At 40.2% G+C, this 25,540-nt stretch overlaps 1 protein-coding gene across 5 annotated transcripts in view; it reads right to left on the bottom strand.

Annotated features, from left to right (window-relative positions):
- The window catches only part of MLLT3 (MLLT3 super elongation complex subunit), a 141,116-nt gene that overhangs the window by 99,876 nt on the left and 15,700 nt on the right, over window positions 1–25,540 (bottom strand). Inside the window, exon 1 of one of the 5 annotated variants that reach the window (XM_066988035.1) lies at window positions 1,640–1,832. The exons of the other annotated variants lie outside the window; for them this stretch is intronic. Coding sequence (XP_066844136.1) covers window positions 1,640–1,730 — 91 coding nt within the window. The 5' untranslated portion in view covers window positions 1,731–1,832. Of the gene's footprint in view, window positions 1–1,639; window positions 1,833–25,540 lie in introns of those variants that run through there. 5 annotated transcript variants of the gene reach the window in all.

Raw genomic sequence — 25,540 nt, 5'->3', positions numbered from 1 at the left:
GTCTATCTGCTGTGTCAATCCCCTTACCCCCAAGCGAAGCTGGAAATCCTCTTCTTTTAAGCTGAAGCTAAGATTCAGTGTTACTGATTTTTCCTTACTCCCCTCCACTCTCATTTACTTGCCTGGAGTGAGCCAACATAGAAGTGCTAGGATTTATTGTCTCAAATAGTCTGCTCTGCTTGATGTTCACCTTCATTTTTAAGGGTTTTCATTTCATTTCAATTTAGCAGGGTTTAGCTAACTTCATTTATAATTACTCTGCTCTATACTTCCTATCCATTTTGCTATTCCTGAGAGATGAAGCTTATTTCTCAATTTTTTTCCCAGCAGACCTTTGGAGAGTTAAGCAGATGAAGTCAATCACCTTTATCAATTTTTTTAAGTAGTGAAGACACAGCCAGCTTTTTGTTTTACATTCTCCATCTATTAATTGCACTACTGCCTATCTGATCTCTACCTATCTGATCTAGACGACAAACTGATTTGCCAGTCAAGCAAAAGACAATGGGAAAGAAGACCCTTCCAAACCCTATATATACATACTACCTAAATTCAAAGAAGTTACCACTTCAGGCTTTACATCTTCATGCTAAGGCAGACCTATTGTACTACCATGTTTTATATTTTTAGATTATACTGTTTAGCTTCTCTAAAATCTCTTCCCATGTTACAACCAAAGAACTGTTAAAAACTACCTGAGAAGTTGAAAAAGGACACCACTTTGTTAACTGACAGTGCAGCTAATAGCATTTATAAAGGTAGAAGCAAAGATTTGCATTAATTCTAATGACAACCCCCCGTATGTTACAAGACAATTTGTACTTCCATGTCTCAAAATAATTTCTCCTATTTTTGCGTAGCATATTTTTGTTTTTAAGAAACAAACGTGATCTAAAGATTCATTTAAACAAGTGTACTGCAGACATGCAATGAGTTGTAGCCATGATGGTTCAAGAACCTCAGAAAGTATGCTGACTTGCTGTAAGCTTAAGTTGACAAAAAAAAAGAAATCTGGTAAGTTTAGTATAATGCCTTTCCTCATAATTCACATCAAAAGAAGAGAGCATTTCTGAAGCTCACTCATTTGTCTCCCCAGCTCTGTTAGTTGGCCTATTAATTCCAAGCAGCATGTTTTCACACTGGGTGAAGGGTAAGCAGGAAAGAAAGAACAGCAAAATGACTTGGAGTAACTTGGTCTCCAGACCTTGATGTCATTCTGGCATCTGATACATCCATACTCTCAGAACTCCATAATCCAAATACATTAGAAAATGATGACCAAAGCAGTAGTGTGTTACGGCTTCAGCAAAGCTGGTATTTCCTCATGACACCAGCCCTTCCCACATTTTTTCCCCATAAATTTTGAGCTGAAATGCTTTGAATGATTCCTTCTTTCAAACAAAAATACTAACCTTCTTTACAAGGGGATTCACTTACCAGGTCTATTCTATAGTTTCCTTGAATTCAAATTCCCCGAAGTTTTGAAGATCAAAAATCTGGAGAGAGTCTGTTTTCTTCCTTAATGTTCTTAAGAGTTTGATTACTTCTTGTTTTGTTTTAAAAGGTTAGTTGTCAGAGGTGAGGAGATTTCCTATAGCAAGGACTATGGAGGAGAAAAGGAACACCCACCACAACGTACCTTCAGAACCAAACAGGCCATACACAAAAAAGGTAATTAAGAGTATGAGCAGAAGTCCATCCTCACGGATGTGATTCACAGGTACGGCCATATCTTGCCACACTCCAGACGTTGGTTAAAACATAGAAGCACCATGTGGTATGGACATGTTTGTGTGAGGTCTGTGATGGGCAGATGACCTAACTCTGAGGTCACAGAGTTCTAGTGGTGATGCATGAGGGGGGGGAGGGGGCGGAGCAGCAAAGATATCATACCCCTATACTTTCTCCAGCAAAGAACACATCTTTCTTCCTTCAATCAGATCAGAAACATTACCCAAAAAATGCTCAATTTACATGTTCTTTTAAAAGGGCTGTTAAAATTTTAGAGAGGAATCTTTACACCAACTTCACGGAATTCCACTTGAATTTCAAAGCATTTGCTGAGAATTCCTATATAAGTTATTACAATTGCCTACACTGAAAACAACCTTTTTTTAATGCACTTTTTCTTGTGTCACACAGAGATGGGCAATAAAGATGCCACGTAACACAAATATTCTCTACGACAAACATCAGGTAACTTCTGAGAACATGATGAAACCTCATAATGTTATTCAATGTTTAATTAAGAAAAACTGACTAAACTGAGCATTCAGCATATGCTAATACACACTATATTCTTACACAGTGTAAGTTTTAAGGAACTGCAGTACAAAAAAGAACAGCATATATGTATGAGAAGTGTCGGACATTTTACTTTCAACAGATTTTAAATAGAACAAGCATAAAACAGGCTGTTAGAGGCAGTAGTAACTGTTGAATGTTTAACATTGGAGAGGCTAAAAAGAATTTCTATTGAGAACCAGTATTATCTCCTCAAAAAAAATCAATTATAAATTCAAATCTTTTTTGCCTGATCTCATCTTCTAAATTTACACAGCTGAACGAAGCTGAAGTTAATATTAAAATATCCTTGCAGTACAACATTACTACATTGTTAGTAGAGTAAATCTATTCCTGCATCTCACTTCTTTTCTGAAGCTGATAATGTCTCCTCTGGAAAAATGTCTTCACAAACTCTGCACCTAGCACAGTATCTGACTGAAGACAAAGCAAGTCACAGACACCCAAAAGCAACTACACAAAAAAAAAAAGAAGTTTCCAAGTTTTTATAGGTCAACTGCACATCTGAAAAAATGAACTGCATATTGTTCTTCCAAACAATACATACTTTGATTTAAAGCTCTGTGTGTCTTTCCTCTGAAAGCTATGCCCTTTACTTCATTGAAGAATTTTAACTGGAAGAATTTTTAAATTCAAGGAACAACAGAAAGTTTCTGATGCTGTCAAAGACTGAAATCTAATAGAAAATAAAGACAATTTCACACTCTCCCATGATAGCTTACCAAAAAGATTGCTCAAGTCTGAAATTAGACTATGCTAAAAAAGAACAGAATTACTCAAGTCTACAATTAAGGTTATAGTCTATATTATGCAGCCATAGTACCTCATTTTAAATCACATGCGCCCGTAAACGGAGGAAGGTTTTTCAACAGTATAGTGCAGCTCTGAATAGCCTGCCTGTCAGGCTGTAGAATAAATGGAGATCCTACAAACGTAGCTCAGGAAGGAAAAAAGCACCTATCGTTGGCTATCAACAGCTGCTGCATCCTCAACCAGCCTGTAGGCCAAGGGATTCCTGCGACCATAAAACACGCGCACTGAGGGCTGCTAACAAGGGACCTTCTCCTTGCTGGTGTTGGACTCCACAGCTCCAAGCAGGCTGAGCTGGGCACACGCATCTCGAGGGAGCTCTGCACCACAGACCCCTCGTGCAGCATCGCTCATTGTTATAGTCCTGCTGCAGAGAGGCAATATTTGTAGCTGAACTTCTAGAACAAGAGAAAGCATTGGTTTGGAAGTATCAGTTTAGGAAACATTTCTGGAGTGAGTTTTGATGTCCATATGTAGCATTGTTTTCCCCCCTAGAACTGAGCCCATCTATTCCTTCCCTCCATCCAAAAAGCTTTCTGGCTTTGGAACAATGAGGATTGAAAAACAAGGGATGTATTTCTCCTCCAAAATGCATTGATTCTATTACACTGGAGAACAAAGTTATGGAGAAAAAAATAAAAGTGTTCAAAAATGCTTTAAAAAACACCAACCATCATCTTTAAATGTAATTACACCCCATTCTTTCAGAATCCTGAAGGTTAAAAAAAAATGAAGTTTTCTAATCAAAAAAAGTCACCACTTTTAAAGAGTATTTTTTGTTCTGTTTTTTTTAAACAGATATGACTTTGACAAAGTTTCAGCCACCTCTAACGTAAATTTTAAGACACCTTCACCTCTACACCAAAAACTTTGGCATAACAGGACAGCAGCAATCTCAGCTAGCCTTCCACTGGCTAAAAGAAAGCAAACACAAACAATGCATGTCCTCTCCCTGCCCTGCCATCCCCACACCAGCACACCATATTTCTCAGACAAAGTGCTTTAACCTATAGTGCAAGCCCATTTGCAAATCAATCCATAATGATGTGATAGCCACACACTCGCATTTTAGTAAGTGCATTTTAAAAGCAAGTAAGCAGGTTAGATAGAAAAGCACCTCCTCACAAGCAGACTACAAACTGAGAAGCTGCTCTGTTTATTAACAGGAAAGCCTGCAAGGAAGAGAGATGCCTACCGCCCGCTCCACCTCCCATCAGGAGAGAAGCCTGCTGGCAATCCCCAGCCCAGCCAGGTGCTCGGGCAGAGCTGGCTGGTTTGGGAAAGAAAAGGGATCTCCCTGGAGCAGCTCTATTCCTCCCCATACACCCTGCTGTTGAGAGGACCCACAGGTTGCTCGCTGGCACTTAAACACACAACACATTTTCACAACTGTCACCCTCCATCGTCTTCGTTGATCGTGACATACTTAAACACTGCACTGCCTTAGGGATGGCAATATTTCATGGCATTTGTTAGCAGTTCCTCTGCCTAGTAGTATCTCCATCTTTTGCAACATCCCTGTTAGATTCAAATATTAAAAAGCCCCACTAATTATAAAGCCCCACCAAATCAAAGTACACATAGAAATGTGAATTAGATAAAACAATCTAAAAAAATTCTTAAAAACTGTTTCTTAAAAACAAAAATCTAAAAACAATCTTAAAAAAAAGCTTTTGGTCTGAATATAGACAGATGTTACTCGCATGCCATTATTTTAATCCCCAAATAAAAGAGATAAAGGAGTTTACAAACCAATCACAATTGCTATTTAAACAGTTTAAGGCCAAGTGGGGACTACTCCAGTTATCTTTGCTAGTCTAACAGCTCAGTGCTTATAGACATTTGTTTTGAAAACTAAACATGGTCATGATTAAAATGACTTACATCAAAACTTACAGGTGGGACGTGTTGCAAGGGCAGAATCAGCACTTATTTGCTCAAATCATGGCACCTGAGTTATATGTCTTCTAGAAAAGTTTTATTTTCTCTACCATAATCATTTATGAATTACTAGAAAGACTGTGAACACATGAGTAAGTACTAAAGGGAGTGTAGCAAAAACAACAAAATCCACATACAAAGCAATCCAGTATTTGGCATTTAACATCGTACTGCTTGGGATTAAACAGGGACTGGTAATGAGCTACATACTGCTCCCAAACCAACAACCAGGGAGCAGTACAGCAGCACCAGGGGGAAGCAAAGCAGAACCAATACACAGCTACCCTGCCCATCAATGCCTGCCACTGGCACTCAGTTCTCAATCAGAATTATTTAATCAATGCCAAATTCTCCAGGTTTCTGTTAAAGGCAACATTGTTCAACAACACATTTTCACAGAGGGGAATAGTTCAAGTATTCCGCACTCTCCAGGACACTAAGTTTAGTCTTTGCATCATAAGAAGCCTTCAATCTCTTCAGCATTATGTCCAAGTACTAGCTGTTTGAAATTTCATATTTGCATTATTTAATTGGCACCACATGAGGGACATTGCAGCTGCTGAGTACCATTCCTCATAGGCCTCTCCCTACAGGGGCATTAATGACTGCAATCAGCCCAGTCCCACTTCCCTGCCCAGTGATTTAATTTCCTCTACGGTATGGCTTTCAGCTTGCCTTCGAACACCTCCTTGGCCAGCACTGCACAGCAGACCCCTGTTCTGTCATGCCAGAGAGCTTCTGGTGTATGGTGGCTGGTGTACGGCCAGCCTGCAAGATGTAACCAGCCATGTCACTCACTGCTCTCCTGAAGACCCGTGTTGAAAGGAGAGCTGCAGAAAGGCTCAAGCTGATTTACTGCCCAGCCCCCCGTCGGCCAACCCCATCAATGAGCTAAGTAAGGACTTGAAGGGAACCCTTCACAGGAAAAAAAATATATACAGCACCTCAAACAAAAGCTGTGCACTGGAGAGACTGCCATTAAAAAGCTGAAAAACTAACAGGGTAAAACAAAAGAGTTAGCACAGCTAAGCTTTTGCCAGGGTTAAAACGCCAAAAAAAAAAACCACAACTAAACTGCAAACTTTAAACAAGACACAGAAGCATGACCTGAAAAACATACTATTTTTTGGTACAGCTCATGAACAGGATGGAAAGTCCTGGCATACATCTCACATACAAAAGGAAATGAATGACAACTTTTAAAAAAAATCTGTATTGTATTAATTGCAAGTGATTCTATTTTTAACCTTCCCTGCTTTACTTTGCCAACTTTACTTCAACTCCAGTGTCCTCAAAGGTACTCCATCTTAAGAAGTTGTCACAAATCCCAGAAGTATTTTAGCTTCAGTGATTCAAGACGAATTTTGGCAGTTGCAAGAAACGAGAGAATAGGAGCAATAAATGTTGGCATACCTTACTTCATCCATTTAACAGCCCTCTTAAACAGGCTTCTTCATTTAACAGGCTTCTTAAACACCACCAATGAAAAACTGGCACAATTTCATTCACATCAGTGGTCCGAGTTAAGCTCCCATCTTTCTGTATTCTTTCTGTACTATAGAGAAAGAACACCATCTCAGCTTTGGGAACCAACAGTCATTTACACCACTTCAGTGGAGCTTGAGTTACGTGTTGCTGTTGGGTGGAAAACCAGTGGCTATGCTTTTACCTTGCTGAAATGGAGGTGCTCAACTGTGCATAATGCAGCTGAAATGGCAAAGACTGTTCACACTATATGAAATTAATGAACATCTCTTCTAAGGACAAGAAATGGGGTGTAGGTTTCCATTTAGGGTCCAGGAAGGGAATATCTAGCATGCGAAGAATGTGCAATTTAGAGCTTGCCTTTTAGGGGTCCCAAAAAATAAGCTTAACCATATGATAGTCAGCAGTTATTATATTAGTCCTGCAACTGTACTATATTCAACTGAAATCAAGGGATTCCTTGCACAGGGAGTCTGAAATTAACCCCGAAGTATTTAATAGTCAGGTTACAAGTACTTTTTGCATGATTAAGATTAATTATAGAACAACACCTTCAGTTGGGTTATGCTAAAAGAAGGCATAGTAACTTGGTCATTAGCAACTTGCTATGCTCCTATAAACTAGGAAAGAAATGTGCATTAGAGGATTTACTTCCTGTAGCAGCTTAGAATTAATTGACTATTATTAAGTGCCAGATCTAGTACAGTCAAGGTCAATACGCATTCATTGTTTAAAGAACAATTCAAAGCCCTTCAAAAAATGCCCTGCCTACTGCTCTTTGCACTGTGTGAAAGGTGGTCAGAAAATGCAGCCAACTCCTTGAAGCTGTTTACAGATTTGTTTGCATGTGGGAGTAGAACTACTAGCATCCCTACTTATATTTGAAATAAAGACTACCTATATTTCAAGTAATGAACATGAAGCAGCTCCTCACATGCTATTACTTGAAGTAGTTACTGAGAACAAAGTGTTGAGCATACAGCATGACAGATAGAAATGGTAAGCTGCAGTTCATGAAGAAGACAGTACTGATGATACGCGAGTACAGCAGAAACAACCTCAAATACTTCATTTAAGAAAAACCTCATTTGGGCAAGTGACCTCAGTATCTCATGCCCACTTCAGACTAAAAAAAGTTACTGCAGACCAAGCTAAGCCAGTGCTGTAAATTCACTTCGGTCAGTCTATAGCACAGGCACACTAAAGGACGTATCACTCATTTTTTTATGGGACTGCCAGCACAGAGGGAAATACTGTGTGTGGTCACTAAACCTGACCTACACTGAAGCACTACAGCCTTCAATGTCTTGACAAAACAGAGGACATTTTCCTGACATCTGACTGTCAGAGGCACTGTTGGGAGTGTGGAAAAAAAATGACAAGGAAGGAGAAGAAAAAAAAGGAATGTCACCTGAGGGGCTGGAAGCATGACTGCGGTACCACGTCCACAATCGGGGACTGCATGCACTGTCTTCGCCCACGGGGAAAGCAAGGTGGGACACGCACAGCACCTCTGTGCGAGCACATCACAGTGCTGAGCTCTGTTGGCACAGCAGCTGAGGCTGCTTGTGCGCCAAGAGTAATACACCGTATCTTGAACACCTATGGGACTACTGAAAAAAGTTAAGTGACGGCTTTCTTTTGGAAAGGAAACACAAAGGACAGAAACAGTACGGCAACAGTAGAAGGAAGTTTTCAGTCAGGAGATTATAAGGAGGGACAGGGGTCATGTGCTAGCTAAGAATTTCCTCCTTCGCATCGATGTGAGAGCACCCATGGGCACCCCTGCCACAGAGCAGCCCCACTGTACATTTGGGTACGCAGCCCGCAGGGCCCCCCAGGTGGGACCCAACCAGCCTCACATCAACTGGGTGGTCAAAAGGGCATGGCTGAAAGGAGGGGAAAAGGAACACAAGGGATGAGCTACAGGAAGGGCTCTGGGCTTGTTTTTAATCACAAAACTGAAGCATGTGATCCTCTCTAGAAGACTAGTACAAGATTTGCAACTTTTGTGATTACATGTTCTCTTGCTTGTTTGTTGTTTGTTTTTTTGTTTTTGTTTTTTTAAACAGATCAACCCCTCCCCTTGAGCAATTTAAACATACAAACACTGGATTTATTATCCTACAGAAGCATTTAAGCACAGTGCAGAACTGATCATAGACCTCCCGTCACATGTCTGGTGTAGAGACCCTGGTCTGAGCACATGGCAGAGCTGCACTCTCTTCAGGGTTCTGCCACCAGCCTCGAGGGAAGGTTTGCCACCACATCTCAGGCTCTCCGTTTCTGTAAACCAGGATACGGATGTCTGAGAAATGCCTTGGGTTCCACAAGAGTTAAGCATTACCATGGCTGAACCCCACAGAATCTGAGCTGAAAAGTGAAATAGCTGCCATTGCTCCAAGTACCCCAAATAAACAAAAAAGTCATAAAATATTCTTCATCTTAGAGAATCCCACCAAGATGTTCTCTCCAGAACAGCACAGCCAATAACTTTCAGAATCACAAAGACAAGGAATGGAACAGGAAAGGCATATCACAAGACCCTGCTATGCCTCCCTGCTCTTCTTCCCTCCCAACAGCCAGCAGCAGCTGACCAACAGCAACCATCCAGCAGCAGATAGAGCTGTATTCACCATGCTCAACATACTCAGGACAAAAAGCTTGATGAGAGGCTGGAAAACCTGTATGTGTGCCAAAGGAGCCCTCCACGTATTTCTTTAGAGAAAAGCATTCACTATTTATGCACTCTCCACAAGTCAGAACAGCAGCGTTCTGTTGTGGTATAAACGATGGCACAAGCATTAGACCTAGGACTTCCTTGCTACGAGGAGAAGGGCTGTGAATGCAGAGTAAACGTGAACACAAGGCAGCCCACATGCAATTGACTGCAGACACAAGGATGGGGAAATGCAACACAACAAAGGCTGGAACTGCTTGGTTAGGTACTAGGAAGACAGTGATATGAACAGTCTTGTGGATGACTTTGTAGAAACCAACATTTTCTGAAACGCCCCATATTCAGTCTGACAGCTCAGGTAAACTCAGACATTTACAACAACATACAGTGGTTGTGCATGGAAGAACATACCTAAAATTTTAGTGCTCCTGGCTATGGATTTGTGCATTTGTGTATTAGTGGGCAGGTCAAACCTAAAATAAATTTACAGTATTACAAGCTGTGATAACAATAGGGCAGCCAAAGTTGCTGGATGAAATCAGTCAGAAAGTTTCAGACGTTGATTTGCAATTTGCATGAACAGCCCTGCAGTCCACACAGAAAACAAACAGAGGAGGTTAATTCAGAACCAAACGTGATAGAAGTCTTCTCTAGACTCGGAGAGCACCAGGTAAATGGATACCATTAGACAGATATGCAAGTGACCACCCTTCCACATCCTGTCAGACTGAATTAAAATAGAAAGTTACCTTCATTTATAGTAGTAACAGGGATCACTAAAAACTTGAACTTCAGACTCTCCAAGTTTCTGTTGGTAGTGGTGAGATATTTTTTTTGGGGGGGGGGGGGGGGGGGGGGGGGTTGCCTTTTTTTTTTTTGGCATTTGTTTGTTATTGTTTTGTTTCTCTAGGAGGAGAAGAGGGAGGGTAGCCTGCTCTGTTCTCTTTGGCTATGCTGAGACCAATAGCTTATTTCTAAAGGCAACACAAAAACCATTCGGGAGTGTGATTTCTTCTTTTAAGTTACTCCGTAAAGGTTATTTGTAAGAGTACTGGTCTACCTGACTTTTCCATTCTATCAGGAGGTAGCACAAACTTAAAACTTTCCTTTTATTGTCTAAGATAATGCATCAATACTTTGTCTGAAACTTTCAATTAATTGCATTTCAAATCACCAAATAAAAAATTAATTCAAGCTCTTAGCTGGGCAAAAAGCTATCTGTTTACATCACCAAGCCACATAAAAACAAGACCGGCAGCCCTTCAATGAAGGCAGAACAGTGACAAGGCAGTACTCAAAACTGTCGACGGCAAGTTGGCACATTTCAGGAATGAGTGGTAGCTAATACCTTGGTCTCACCTCTGAACAGCTGTTCACCATTTACAAGGTTACTCTGTGTTCCTGCATAAACCAGAAAGTGTAAGCGTGGCTGGGATTTCAGAGTGCAAATCCATTGTCTCATTAACAGGCTCTGTTCAAATCCCATTTACTAATGATTGTGTTTCCTTGGGATATGTTCCCTCCCTTCTTTAATCCGTGATCAACTTGTAAGGCTCTTTGCAGCAGCCATATTTCCACTACTCTGGAACATTTACATGCCTCACCTCTAACATTGTTCCAAGGAACTCAGATTCATTCAAGTGTTCTGTAGACAAAGTGCTAACAGGCACTGCCAAGAACGTAATTTCTTGAAACCTTCACACCAATTAACTGCCAATCACACAGCAGCTTGACCTGCACCTCTCTTTCTCTATCAGTGAAATTCCATACTAATCTATCATTTAATAAATACAGCCTAGGAGGGCAGCATACTAAAATATTGCTACTGTGTTTTTAACACCTCTAGAAGCTCACAGGAAGATCCATACAGACCACAAGGTAAGACTGAGTGCAACATTCTTATTAATAAACTTACACCTGACCTCAGGTTTCTTTTGGACTGATGCCATAAGCCTGCAGCTCTTGGTCTTGAATAATGCCCATTGTCTCTGAGCTTCTGCAAGAGCAGAAAGTCTGCTGGAGGCTTTACTCCCCTCCGACTAGAAACTGTTTACACAGGTAAAGAAGTTGCCAGCATGATTAAAGATTTTTGTACTTGACAGTCATTCCATAATGAAGACATTACAGAACACTCTTCACAAAACAGAAAAGACAGGATAGCGTTTGATTTTGCAGATCCTACTGCTAAAGTAACCTAAAAGCAAGTCACAAGTCAGCAAGTTATCCCAAAAAGAATAGCAGAAAAGGGAACACCTTTTCTAACATTGAGAAATAGCAGTTTCCCACATTTTCCTTTGCAGAAGAAAACTTCAAATATTTTGAGTAGTTCAACCTTTGTAGTAGCATGCATTTGGTATAAAAAATCAAACAATTAGATTTATTTAACTCAGTAACATACAATCCAATGAATATGCTTCATGCCCACATGAAGTATTTTACTCCAGACAGTTTAAAATGTTATAAAATTACAAATGTCTTCCTATCATCGTGGCAGGTAAGGCCTACTGCTAGAACCATGAGATAATTAAGAGTTCTGACTCCTCACACATGGAAGAATTGTATTGCGAATCTATCCAGCCATAAAAGCATGACAGCAAAGTAAAAAGAAGAAACAGTACAACCAGATGCACAGATGAAAAAATTATTTTATGATTAAATGGGGAAGATTCTCAAGGGGAAAGAGTGGGACAGTCTCTGAATTTCCAATGGAAAAAGACAAAGAACCCCAGGATGAAAATTGCTTCTACCACCAGATTTAATGCACATGCTTCAAATGCATGGAAAAACGTATGCCTCCCAGACAGCAGGAGAGACACCATAACTCAGGCAGTCCGTTTTCAACACTTATTCCTCTCTCTGCTCAGAAAAATCCAGCAGAATTACTTTCAGGGAAAGATATTAGCCTGACATCTATACAAAGCATGGAAACATTAGCCTGAACAACTGAAGTTTGCAGAAATTGTTTCTTGCAAGAGGACACATCTGTAAGACTCCACTGCCAGATTCATTTGTCAAACTGAACACTAACACTACACTGACTTGGAAAGGTATAAACCGCGCATCTCTAAATGTTATCTTTCAAAACTGTGACACGGCAGTGAAGACAAGAAAAAAGTAGCACTGTAAAACCAGATTATTTATCACCACAATCTGTTTTCTCCATTTTTAGCACTCATGATTCCTGGAAGTGCCAGTTCTTTTCAAACTCCCATTTCTATCCCTAACTTCTGCTGTTTTACTTTCCTAGCCTTCCAGACTAAACTTTGCACACTCCAAATTCCTCTCACTTTACACATAAAAAGTAAAATTACCTTAAAATTAGTAGTTATGAAAACATTGTACCGACCCATGACAGGCATAATTCCTCTAAACACCCCGACAAATATCGTCTCCCTATCAAACAGGGAAGACTAGATTTGCCTTATAAATTCCAAGACAGATTAAAACAGAAAAGGTAAAATTATCAATTCTTTTTCAACTCTTGCTTACATTGATGAATTTACTACCTATCACTAAGTGCAAAACAGCACTGCCAATTTATTCCTTTTACATACATCTGAGCAACAAATACACTTTCCATTCTTATCACTTGTGCCTTTTGCACAGATTATTTTGAAGTTTTATAATTAGTATGCCTATATGTTCTTCAATACTTTATCCACTAGGCAATTTTCTCTCCAGCGTATTTTCCATTTTAAAAACCTAAGCTCTGGCTCCACACATCCGTGGAAGTGACATTTGATTTTAATGGAAGTGGGATTCAGCTTCCTCAACTGAGTTTGAAGACCATCCCCCCAGATGGATTATTGCCAGGAATTGAGATTAGAATATAAAAGGGGAGAGTGGAAGAATCTCCTTGTAGCTTCTTTTGTATATATTTTAAAATAAAATATCCTGCTTTAAACTAAAGCAGGATGAGTAGTTTTAGTATCCATGTTAACATGGAAAGCCAAGTAATGAGGACTACTCATTTTTCAGAGGCCACTATAAAAAACAGACAACACAAATATCAGCTCCTAAGCACATCTGCCTGAAACAAAGACATTTCACCATGTCTATATGCTTTCTAAGTATGTATGTCTTGCCAGTTCACAACAGGAGAAAAAATAACAGAAATGAGCCCTTTTTTTTTTATAAATAATATCAATGGGAAAAGCTGTGAATGATAGTCACATTAAGACGAAGAAAGAGGACTTTTGGCCAACCTCTTTCCAACCTCTTTTCAGTGGTTTGTGGGAACAGGACAAGGGGCAATGGCCACAAGATGGAGCACAGGAAGTTCCGCACCAACATGCGAAAGAACGTCTTCATGGTGAGGGTGACGGAGCACTGGAACAGGCTGCCAAAGGAGGTTGTGGAGTCCCCTTCTCTGGAGATATTCAAGGCCCGTCTGGACGCCTCCCTGGGCAGCCTGCTCTAAGGAACCTGCTTTGGCAGGGGCGTTGGACCCGAGGATCTCTCAAGGTCCCTTCCAACCCCTTCAATTCTGTGATTCTGTGACTTTAATACACTTCCAAAACAGACATGAGGATCATCAACAGACAAGTGAGAAGTATTTCTAGTTCTTTCCAAAAAAATGGTTTCAAAAATTTAATTACTATTAAGCTTGAAAATCCTATCAATCTGAAAGAAGTCAACATCGCTGCACAGCATTACCATCACAAAACAGCCAATTTGGAAGTTCTGTTACCGGAATGCCGTAGCTACCAAATGTTGACAAAAAACAATCCAAGGATACAAAACAGCCCCAAAATTTTCTCCAGATAAACTCTTCTCTAAAACTTGCCACATATGTAGCATTTTACAGAAAAACTTTGAGAATAAATTTTCACTTTCTTTGTATGTGAAAAATTAATCAACAATTTTTCCTCATGTATTAACTCAAAATTTCCAGTACTGTATTCAGCTAAGTGCTAGATCGTTTATTTTGGGGTTGTCCAAGTCTGTCCAGAGTAAGTTCAATCACATTCTCAGCATATAAAACCAGGTTTCTAGTACAGATTAATAAAAGCATTTCTCACATCAAATGAGTAAGGTATGATTTCACCTTTTGGTAGTCAAGGACAGTTTTAAACATCCGTTCAAAGCTTCTGTGTTTATATACGTGACACTGAGGTACTCCCTTAGAATTCATTTGCACTCTTCCCTCACCTCCCCTTTTGGGCCAAAAGCTCTTAACACCCTGATGTGCATGTTGTTCACCTACCTACAACAATCAGAGACAGAAAAGATGAAATGAAATGGCAAAATGAACCTTTCCATTCTGCTGTATGAAATTATTTTCTGCAAGGAACTGACTGAGCAGTCAGAAGAAACTGCTGAGAAGCAAGAGAAGACGGAAGGCTCTCAGACAGACAAGCCTTAATTTATTGCAGCCCTGCCGCGCGGCTGGGATGGCGTTGCCCAAGACAAGAAAACAAAAAGTTGGGCGCCTATTCATTTTTACTTCCAAATACAGAAAATTACATTTAACAAGCACAAATTTAGGTTTCTATACAACTCTATGCTCATTTCCTCAGTCCTTTGATCTTTCTTTAATAAAGCAACTGTCAACATTCAGTATCATCTGCCTTCTTCAGGGATTAATCTTTCAGATCTCTGCAAATCTCAAGCAGAGATCTTTTCATATACAGTTAATCACCTATACATGACAGGCAGGAAGAGAAAACAGACTCTAGGATTATGAATACAAGACAAGAGGGTGAAAGGGGCTTGGATTTGTTTTCTCAAGATAGGTTTTGGTTGGGAAACTCCTTTTCAGAAAGGAAATACTTTTGTTCCCTAGAAAGTGCACTTCAGCATCAAATACAGGACAGGAACAATCCAGGGCTGAAATCACACATCAACTACTATGGTGAATCTCCTGTTCCCCAGGTACAATCACCACCCAATACTATACTGTAAGGAGTATTCTTAAATCATTACTAAGTTTCCTAATCACTACTTCTCCAATAATACTAGGGGGCTGGAACGAGATGATCGCTAAGGTTGCTTCCAACCCAAACCATTTTGTGATTCTACTTACCTGAATCAGCCGTGTACAACTGAACTAGAGATGAGTATCTCTATTCTTTCTTGTGCCTGGAGCCATCCCGTCTTCAGCTATTTTCAGCCTGAAAGCCCAAATTCTTTAACTCGTTGTTCACTGAACAGTGGAGTGGTTTACTTCATCTTAGTGTATCTAATGCAGCTGATTCCAAAGTAATGGATAACTAGGAAAATGCAAGTTATGAACTATATTTTTTGTGAACATGGTACTTAATTTTACTGGACACAAAACTGGCATAAGCTGAGTAAAATATCCTCAAGCAACACCTTTTCTTCTTATCAAGCAGCTCAGAACACAGCTCAAAACAAGAAACAGGACAAGCGGCAAAAGAAAGCATTTACATGAGGTACATTCATCGTCCTAAGTAAGAAATTTTGACAGTATGTCTTCTGAGAGCAAACAAGTGAAAACTAAACAAACTTTACAGTGCTTTAACCACAAATAGGTGTGAACTTGTCAAAAAACAATAATGGCATCATGCTGACTAAACCTAGTCAGTGTCCACATGTACCATGTTTTCCTACTATTCATTGCTGATGTTTCTTCGCACTCTTGTTGACATAGAAGCAGAGCCATACCACTTCTTCAGAGGAAACCACAGAATCAAACATTCTGGACTTGTGGTGACACTCCTGCATATCCCGCTCAGCTGCTAAAACAGGTAACTGATGCTTGCCTGTTCAAACTTCAGTCTAAGGTACAATGATACTTCAAAAATATTTAGGACACAATGAAGTTCATAGTGTTCCTCCTCAAAGATAGATACATTAATGTCAATAGTAACCCCTGCACTTTGTACTTTCTAGCAGAAACTAATGGTAATCAAATAAAGTTAATAAAGTAAAGGCTGTTAGCAACAGAGGCAGGAACAATGTAATTCTGAAATAATTATAACTGATGAACAGCTGCTACCTAACACTAGCAGCAGAAACATTTATTACTCAGGAGCAATATCTGCAAAACACCACCCTGAGGTAATAATTCACCATAGTACAGAAAACATACTACAGAAAAAGAGATCAGCATGTAAAATTTCTGAAGGAACAGTGCTAGTGGATCCTTGCCTAATCTATTGTAAACTCTACAAGCTGAGTTCACATTCTCATCTTACACTAATCCTTTTGTACACATAGTGAAAAACTGAAGTTTCCAATCAAAATTTTAAGACTGAACAATGAAAAGAAAAATCTATACGTTCTTTCAAAGCCACATCCCACATGCAACAGAAACGGCACGTCAGCTTTGCAGACAACACTTAGCTTCACAGTGTTTAGCACCCAAGCAAACTAAAATTCAGCAAGACTGCATGCCTCTACAGTCACAGATCCCATCTACACCACAGGCATCGATCCTTACCTGTATCTTTGCTTGTAAGAGGCTCTAAAATGTAGAAAATGATCATGTTTCTTTGGCCTGGCTGACTTAAGTGGTCAAACAATCCTCTGACCAAGTTTCCTTAACCAAACCAAAATGCTTATAATGAACTTGGCTTTCCACTGTCAGTCCTGTATTTGTTGTTCCAGGAAGACTCTGGCTAAGGAACTGCTGCTTTAACTTTGAGTTATGAAAAAAACAGTTACTAGCAAAGTTATATTTTTCTTACCACTGAGAGTCTTGTGACATAGTTAGCCCTTCCATGCTTCAGCAATGGTAACCAGTGAACTAAGAATAAGATTTTTTTACCTGCCATGGACTTCTTTACAAACACACTAATAATGGGAGGTAAGGGGATGGAAACAGAATACAGCCAAATCTTTTGCTTTGGATGCAAAACAGCTGCATGGCCTGTTTACCAACACAGGTCTGAGCTGCAGCTGCATGATGCTTTATATTACCATCTCTGGCACCAAATATCTAAGTTCTCGATCTGCATCTTTTCTGAGGCCTAAAATACAGAGAATCTGACCAGCGCTACTCAGCTGACAACAGATCTGGTGTTCCCATTTAGTATTTGGTTTCCAGCAAACGTATTAATTTAGGTAAGGACAGACTTCCAAGCGTAAGCTTGCATCTATTTGCATTCAGCCTCTTTCTGGGTACAGACATTTCAGCATACCACAAAGAATCCAGCATATGCTATCTATTCTTTAATAGTTTACTTTTACATAAGAACCCCCTATTTTTGCCACAGACTTGCTGCAGGACCGTGGAAGGGTCATTTAATCTATATTTCTGCACAACTCTTCTCAAAAAGAGCTTTTAAGACCCTGAGTAAAGTCTATGAAATGCTGAACTATAAAATCCAGGAATGCCAGAACTAAAGAAAGGCACGAGGTGCAAAATAAATATATGCAGTACAACACTGCAAAATCTCATTTAAAAAAATCTTATCCTTTCAACCACGCAGTCTCTTAGAGTATCCTAGCTGGGTATACGATAGAGGCTACCTACCAGGAACAGGAAAAATATATGAATATCTAAATTTCAGTAGTTGATTATCCAACACAAGTAGTTACAGAAGGAAAGGAGTCTCAGTTCCAAATCCTTGCAAACCTTCAACTGAAGGTAAGGATATGAAAAAAATTTGTTGAGCTGGTAACTCTTTAAATAGCCTAGACAGAAATGCAATGCATTTCAAGGTTTTCCTCTTTGTGGACCATAAGCAAACAAACCCCTCAAATGATAAAATAGGGCCAAAAGAGGAAAAAAGTAGAAGATAGTTGGCAAGCGGTAAGTCATGTTCCAACACCTGTGCATGTGCACAGTTTTTAACAAGCACAACTAAAGCTTCAAGAAATAGTGGAATTCATTAAACACTTCCACCTTCCGTATTCCCACTTCTGCTACTTCACAGAACCACAGAAGAGGTGAGGCTGGGAGGTACCTCTAGTTTCCCTGTTTCTCGTGTTAAGTTCTGGTCAGTTTGAGTACTATCACTTAACCAAAGTAGGTTTGCCAAGAACTTGGCCAGCCAGGACTTGAGCAGCAAGAAGTATGGAGTCTCCACAACCTCTGAGCAACCTAATCCAGCGTTTCAATCATCTCAGATTATCCCGAGCTGGAAGGGACCCACAAGGATCACTGAGTCCAACTCCTGCCTCCATACAGGACCACCCAAAATTCAGACTATGTGTCTGAGATCATTGTCCGAATGCTTCTTGAACTCCAGCAGGCTCGGTGCTGTGACCACTGCCCTGGGGAGCCTGTTCCAGTGCCTGACCACTCTCTCAGTGAAGAACCTTTCCCTAGCAGCCAGCCCTGACCAAATCCCCCAGGTCCTTATCTGCAGGGCAGATCCTTATCTGTTTTTAAAAAAAAATAAATTATTTTGTTGTTTGGTATTTCCTGTATTTCAGTGTGTTCCCAACTGCGTCTTGTCCTGTCAGTGTGCACTACAGAGAGAAGTCTGGGTCTGTACAGATGAATAAGATCCCCTCCCGAGGCATTCTCTTCTCCAAGGCTGAACAGTCCCAGCTTACTCAGCTTCTCCTCCTATGCTCATATGACCCATCTTCCATTCCCTTAATCATCTTCATGGCCTTTGCTGGACTCGCTCCAGCATGCCCCTGTCTCTCCTGTGCTGGGGAGAGGCTGGAATTGGACCCAGATGTGCCTCTCCAGTGCAGATGGCAAAGATCACCTACTTCCAGCAGCAAGACTGTCTAATGCAGTCAATAAGGCTGTTGGTCTTCTTTGCTGCAAGGGCACTTGGCTGTCTTCTAGTCAACCTGATATTCACCAGGACCCTGCAGGTTTTTCTGACAAGCAGCTATTCAGCTGGTTGCCCCCTAGCCTGTACTGGTAGATGGTGGTCATTCCTCTCCAGGTACACGTCTTGGCACTTCCCGGTGCTGAATGGCATGAAGTTCCTGTTGACATTCGCCAGCCTGTCCAGATCCCTCTGGAAGACATCACAGGCCCCTGGTATACCAGTCTGTACTTCTAGTTTTGTATCATCTGCAAACTCACTGTGGGTGCAGATTGTTCATGAAGATGTTAAACAGCATGAGGAACACCACTGCAGACTGGATTCTAACTGGACTTCGTGCTGCCAAGCACAGCCCTGAGCCTTGTAGTCAGCCTGCTTTCGTTACACCTCACTCTCTATCTACCTTGTCTATACTTTCTCAGATTGCCTACGAAAACATCAGGGGAGGCAGCTGAAAATCTTGCTGAAGTCAAGAAAAAGAGCATCCACTGTTTTCCATTCATCCACAAAACCAGCCACCTCATCAGAGAGAGCTATATGAGGCTGGTCAAGCATAGTTTTCCTTCACAAATCCATGCTGACTGCTTCTGATCACCTTGCTATGTTTTGCAAATGATTTACAGGACAATTTACTATATCACCTGCTCAAGAATTGAGGTGAGGCTGACTGGCCTGTAGTTCTCAGGATCCTCCTTCTTTCCCTGTCTCAAGGCATCAATTTTTTCCAAACACCAGGAAACTCCACTATTTCAAGGTGAATCAACAGTAGCCTAGCAGTAACATGAGCCATCCTCCTTGGCACATCCCATCAGGGCTCATTCATATTTTGGTATTCAATTCCTTGATTTTTCTTTTTAGGTCAAATGTTAACAATTACCTGGGGTAACAAAATTGGAGAACTGAAAATTCAGTGCTGTTCTTACTGTTATTAAGAAGTTATTCCCGTGTGCTTCTTCATGTTAAACTGTGCTACATTCCTTTACCCTTACTACATTTTGTGTAAGGGAACTTAACAACATCAGCACTCGATATATTTTGAGTTAGTACATGTATATTGGTATGTCAGCAACTACATTTTAAATCCATAATGTACTGCCAGCACCTTCAGCTGTCAATACCACAAATTAACACTTAACATATAACCTGACTTTCCTGGCAGAGCTGTCTTCCAATAAGTTCAACTATTTGTTAGACTTTCATATCCATGAGATAATAAGCATAGATATCTTTTGAGCTACATTATTACAATGGCAAAGCCTAAATTAATATCAAAAATATTTTCAAGTAAATAAATGGCCATCTGTTTTGAGAAAAGCCTTTACCAATAAAAGAATCATGCTATTAACTAAATCAATAGTAAAATCTCCAAATATTTCAGTAATAAAAGGTATATTTATATCATAATAATCCCCAAACAACTTCCAGGCAGTTCAAAGTTGAATACAAGTACGAAATGAAACATGTTGCAGAGTTTTCCCATTAAGTAATTCTGGCAATAATACGTTATTCTTCTCCTGTTAAAATCAGGCTATGTGGGGGAAGACAACAAAAAGATGTTTTGGAAGGAGTTTAAAGGGTTTTTCAATAGTAGAAAAGAGCTGAGAAAAAAGCTATACTACTCCTAAGTATTACATTAAAAACCAAACTGCTTTATATCACTAATCAACACTACCATACATATTTTATACAGATTCAGTAAAACAGGAAACTCCCTAACAGTGTTTTTAAGGCAAAGCGAAGGGGAAAGAGAACGATAAAAATTCTTTAAAAAAATCTTTAAAAATATGTCATACACAGGCCTTGAAGGGTTTTACTACTATGTTCACAAATCAGTAATTTTCAGAACCAAGGTGTTTTTGCTTTTTAATTAAAGAAACCTTATGTTTCAAAGCAAACTATGCCCATAAATATACACAAGTTTCAAAAAATTAATAAATCTCAATTTTTTTTATTCATTCTGAGAAATTGGTTAAAAATCTGTAGAATGGGAGACAACTGCATAAGTCTTAAATTTGCTGTTGGAAGAGGGTTTTTTCCAAAATAATCTCCAGGTATTAAAGTACTCAAACTGCTGTGCACTACAGTTCATAACCTCAGTAAAGGTAAGTCAGGCTCCCATTTTAGAGAAGCTTATATATCAGAAAGCAGGGTTAGTTACACAGACCCCAGGAGCACCTTGCTTAACAATGACCCCTGCGTAAAATTGGTGTCACTGACAACACACACAGATGTTAACAGACTTGAACTTTTTCCAAACTAAATCAGGTACTCCCTCCCCGCCCTTTTTTCCCTCCCCCAAATATGAAACTTTTAAAGTGAGAAAAAACTATAAAAAAGATGAAATAGCATCTGGATGATAAAACAGACAAAAAAATAGTAAAAGAAGAATCTACTTGACAAAGTCACAACATACAATGAAAATGACAAAATCTTTTTCAAAAAATCTAATTAGCATGCCAGAGGGATCCCTCATGACATTTATCTTAAATTTGCTTAAGATAAGTGAATTTACACCACTTGACTTTGCCATGGAATGGTTCCAGCCTCCCTGCTTGGTTCTAGGCACAGATTGTTTATGTCAGAAGTAGGTACTGTTTTTACAGCAGGTAAAAGATATGGCCTAAGTAGCCACCAGCTGAATCACATCAGCAAAATCTCCATTTTACTTGTTCATTAACTGGGTTATGGGTTGTGATTTTTTGTTTGTTTTTTAAATCTTTTCCCCTTCAAGGTTTCAAGTCTGTGAAGTTTTGCATAAGCTTCTCTCCCCCTGACAAACTGGAACACCACTGGAGAACCAGGTGCACAAGGATGGCAACACTTGTAGGCAAACACAGTAGCTTCTGCATCTTCCATATGCTCTTTATACAGAGCTGCACCTGTAGATCCACCTGTCCTTGCACAGTTAATTCTACTAACTTCACTTAGCATAGAAGAAGGAAATAGACAAACCCTAAAACTCCGGTCTCCCTACTCTGATGAGTCTGCTCATCGCTTTTCCACACACCTTCCCTGGACACTTGGCTGCTGACAAATAGACAGAGCAAACCTTCCTTCCAGAGAATGAAAGAAATAATAGGAAGCCCTGGGCATTTACTTACACCACTTTACTTACTTCTATTAAAACACTCTTCAATTTTCCCATCTTATTTTGGTCAATTCCAAAAGCCAGCAAACAGCTGCTCAAAGCATTTACAATGCAAAAAGTGATAGGTTAGTATGTGCTACCCTATTCATACTGCCCATGATTTGGGCAGCCAAGATCCATGCATTCTCATGTTAACCTGTCTGAGAGCCTGGTGAGGGGGTTCGGCTGTATCAAACACTGCACGTATTTCTTTTTGGAACAGTCTGACAGATTTGTTTCCAGCAGTACCCTACAATGAAAAGCAGTAACTTAACATAGGCTTTTTGAAAAATTGTCAGATTTTTTTTTCTGGTCCCATTCACATCACTGTAGATGCAAGCCAGCTGACAAAGCGTAAGAGATTTTCAGACACACAATTTTAAAAGCCCCTAACTTGCCTGAATGGAACTCCTCTATATTTCATACTTGCACATTAACCCTATCCTGATTTCACCAGACCTCTCTGTGGCTCGTTTCTTCCTGACATCGCTCATTATGCCCTTCAGACACCCATAGCTTGTGAGCAAGCAAAAAAGAGAAGCCTGCAGACAATTTTACCTGTTAAAATGCTTACAGAAGACAACAGCTAGCCTTACAGAACAGAAACATTTGCACATGCTCTCTGCAACAGAAAGTCAAGATATTTTTTTTCCTGTTGCTAATCAGGCAACCAAACTGCAAATGTGTGATCTATAAGACAAAAAGGAAAAACCACAAAGGCCACATCTTTTTGTGGAAAAAAAGATTATGTGAGCACAAAGTCATGCATTCTGAGGCAGGCAGAAATGCAGGAAAGGCTTTTGGACTAGTAGACACAGAAGCATATATAGTAATCAGCTACTGCTCTGCATTTTGGCAGGAAGATTCGGCTTTTGCCAAGCAATTGGCAAGAGTCCTTAGCTTTGCGTGAAGCAACAGTGTTTGCAGTCCTCTAGCACATCCAAGTCCTGCCATTGCCAGCAACATAAAAAACACCCTATGATTCCTAACAACACTGCTCCTTGGCTCAAGTATTATGGAAGAGTCATTAGATGTGTCTGATGTGCTGTAACAAGTGCTGGAAGCAGCACTAGAAGTAGTACACTAATGTCCTGCAGATTTGGGACCAACAAATTTGTTTTACTTTCTTGGATCTGGAAAATGATAATCTGCAGTAGAAGCAAGCAATACAGTCTGAGAAACCAACTACTTTAAACAAAGACTTCACAGCAACAAAGAACCTCTCAACTTCAGATATATACCAAACATAGGCTGTTTGTATGAGGTAAGCAGCAATAAATCAGCAATAAAAACATTCACTACCAGAAATAACAAGTTTACACTGCTTTTATGAAGCCAGGACTGTTTCCAAGCTACGAATTTCTATAGAAAAAGTGATCAGCTCATTCACCTTCAGTATGGATCAATTCTTTTGTAGAGACTTAAAATTGTCGCTTTGGTATATTGCTGCCACAACTATGAGAAGCAGCTTGAGTCACTGCTGGCCTCTTATGTTTATCCTAGGAGACCAGCATTTAAAGAAAAACTTCAGTCAGAGAATAGAATAGGATCACAGAATATCCCAAGTTGGAAGGGACCCACAGGGATCATCGAGTCCAACTCCTGGCTCCACACAGGACCACCCAAAAATCAGACCCCATATCTGAGAGCATTACCCAAACGCTTCTTGAACTCCAGCAGGCTCGGTGCCATGACCGCTGTCCTGTGGAGCCTGTCCCAGTGCCCGACCACCCTCTGGGTGCAGAACCTTTCCCTAACACCCAGCCTGACCCTCCCCTGTCCCAGCTCCATGCCCTTTCCTTGGGTCCAACACTTCGTATCCAGTTAAACTTACCACACACAGTCCAAATCAGAAGTGAAGCCAGATTTTAATTACAGTCTATCTTCTGCCAAAATGTGGTATGTGACTACCTAATTCTGAGCCTGTAGCAGCGACAACTCTCTGACTTGGGCAGGCAGAGTTCAGCTCCCACACCGCTGACTGACTGCAGCATACTCTGTGTCACTGTAAAGTGATTCAGCTGATGAACACTGCTATCAGAATGCCACTGTGCCAAGAGCAGTCTCTTAAATACAGTGCAGCAATGTAAGAAGCTTATCTTCAAGTATCACTTGTCACTGCTAATCCTCATCTCTTGCATCACAGAGTTTTGTCTCTGGAGACAGAAGATGAAATGCGTGCTCATTTTGATTAAACACTGTACAGGAAAAGACACGACCACACCACTTATCCTTTACCCCTGCAAATACCAAAAACCCAAGAAATAGTCTGATTAATTTATTTGGGAATGTAAGATTAACAGTTAAGAAACCAGTGAGACAATTCAAATGCTCTGATACAAAAACAAACCAATAGAAACTAAAGCAAAAAAAAAAAAAGAAATCAAGGAGGTACCTGGAACATAAGCAGGAGCAAAGAGTCTCATGGATATTGCAGATAGATAGGAAAGCAAATCCTGGCTTTGGAGCGACTACTGCAGACAATTTCTCTTTAAACCCCTCACTTCATTGGGCAGCAAAGTTTACCAGAAGAGTGTCTCATGCCTTGCACACTACTAACCTTGTGATCAATCAAAAAAAAATCATGGCTCTTTGGAATTGTATAAATCCTAGAAATACAAGGCAGAGATCTCCTCTTACGAGCCTTCCTTACTCACTAAGTGAACACAATAGGCCAGTTTCAGGGAAACAATGGGGAAATAATGGGAAAGACAGGAGATCGATGAGAAAAAAGCTTTCTAAAATACCACATCTTTCTTTTCAAGTGAAAAGCAAAGCATTCCATTACCTTTACCTATACTACTTTTGCATAGGTCTTACAGATAATCTTCTTTCATATACTGTGCAAACTTTTCCCAAGCTCCATAATTTCTTTCCGACCTTAACATTAATACTGCAGTGTCCTTTATGTCCCAGATCTGCAAGACATACAACTGACAGAATTCATCACAAGTAAGTACAGTTTTACAGCGAGTTAAAGACTCTTGTACAAAGGCACAAGCTGCAAAGCCAAGACCAGAAGACAGCAGTGGCATCAGTGCTATACTTAAGTATTTAAGAAATCTGAGGATGCATTTCGTTTTCTTTTAAACATAGTATCTCACCTCATCCGACTGAGAGCTGCCACTGAAGGAAGTAGTCCTATGTTTCCTCCCACCTCTCAGCCACGTGTTACTACCTCTTCCGTTTGCACTGGATGGCTCTGTAGCTCTACAGTCACTTCAGCTCATGGACCCAACAGAAAACGTCTCATGCAGAGTTCGGAGGCAGAAGCAGTAGAAAAGGCCTGGAAGTTGTTTTCTGTTGAATGAAGGTTCTGGGCCCAGCTCACGCCACTGTCACGTGGAAAACCATGGCATCCCACAGACATGAGACAAGCACAGCCGTTCAGTTTGGCAGCAGGCTGCATGCAGATCTAAGGCATACTGCAAAACTACACTATTAAAAAGTTGTTTGTTCTTTGTATGAATCCAATAATTGTACTCAGCAGAGCTC

Source organism: Anser cygnoides, chromosome Z, assembly GCF_040182565.1.
Source record: "Anser cygnoides isolate HZ-2024a breed goose chromosome Z, Taihu_goose_T2T_genome, whole genome shotgun sequence".
Taxonomy (NCBI): domain Eukaryota; kingdom Metazoa; phylum Chordata; class Aves; order Anseriformes; family Anatidae; genus Anser; species Anser cygnoides.
Note: the sequence above shows the minus strand (reverse complement) of the source record. Positions and strands in the feature narration are given on the sequence as shown.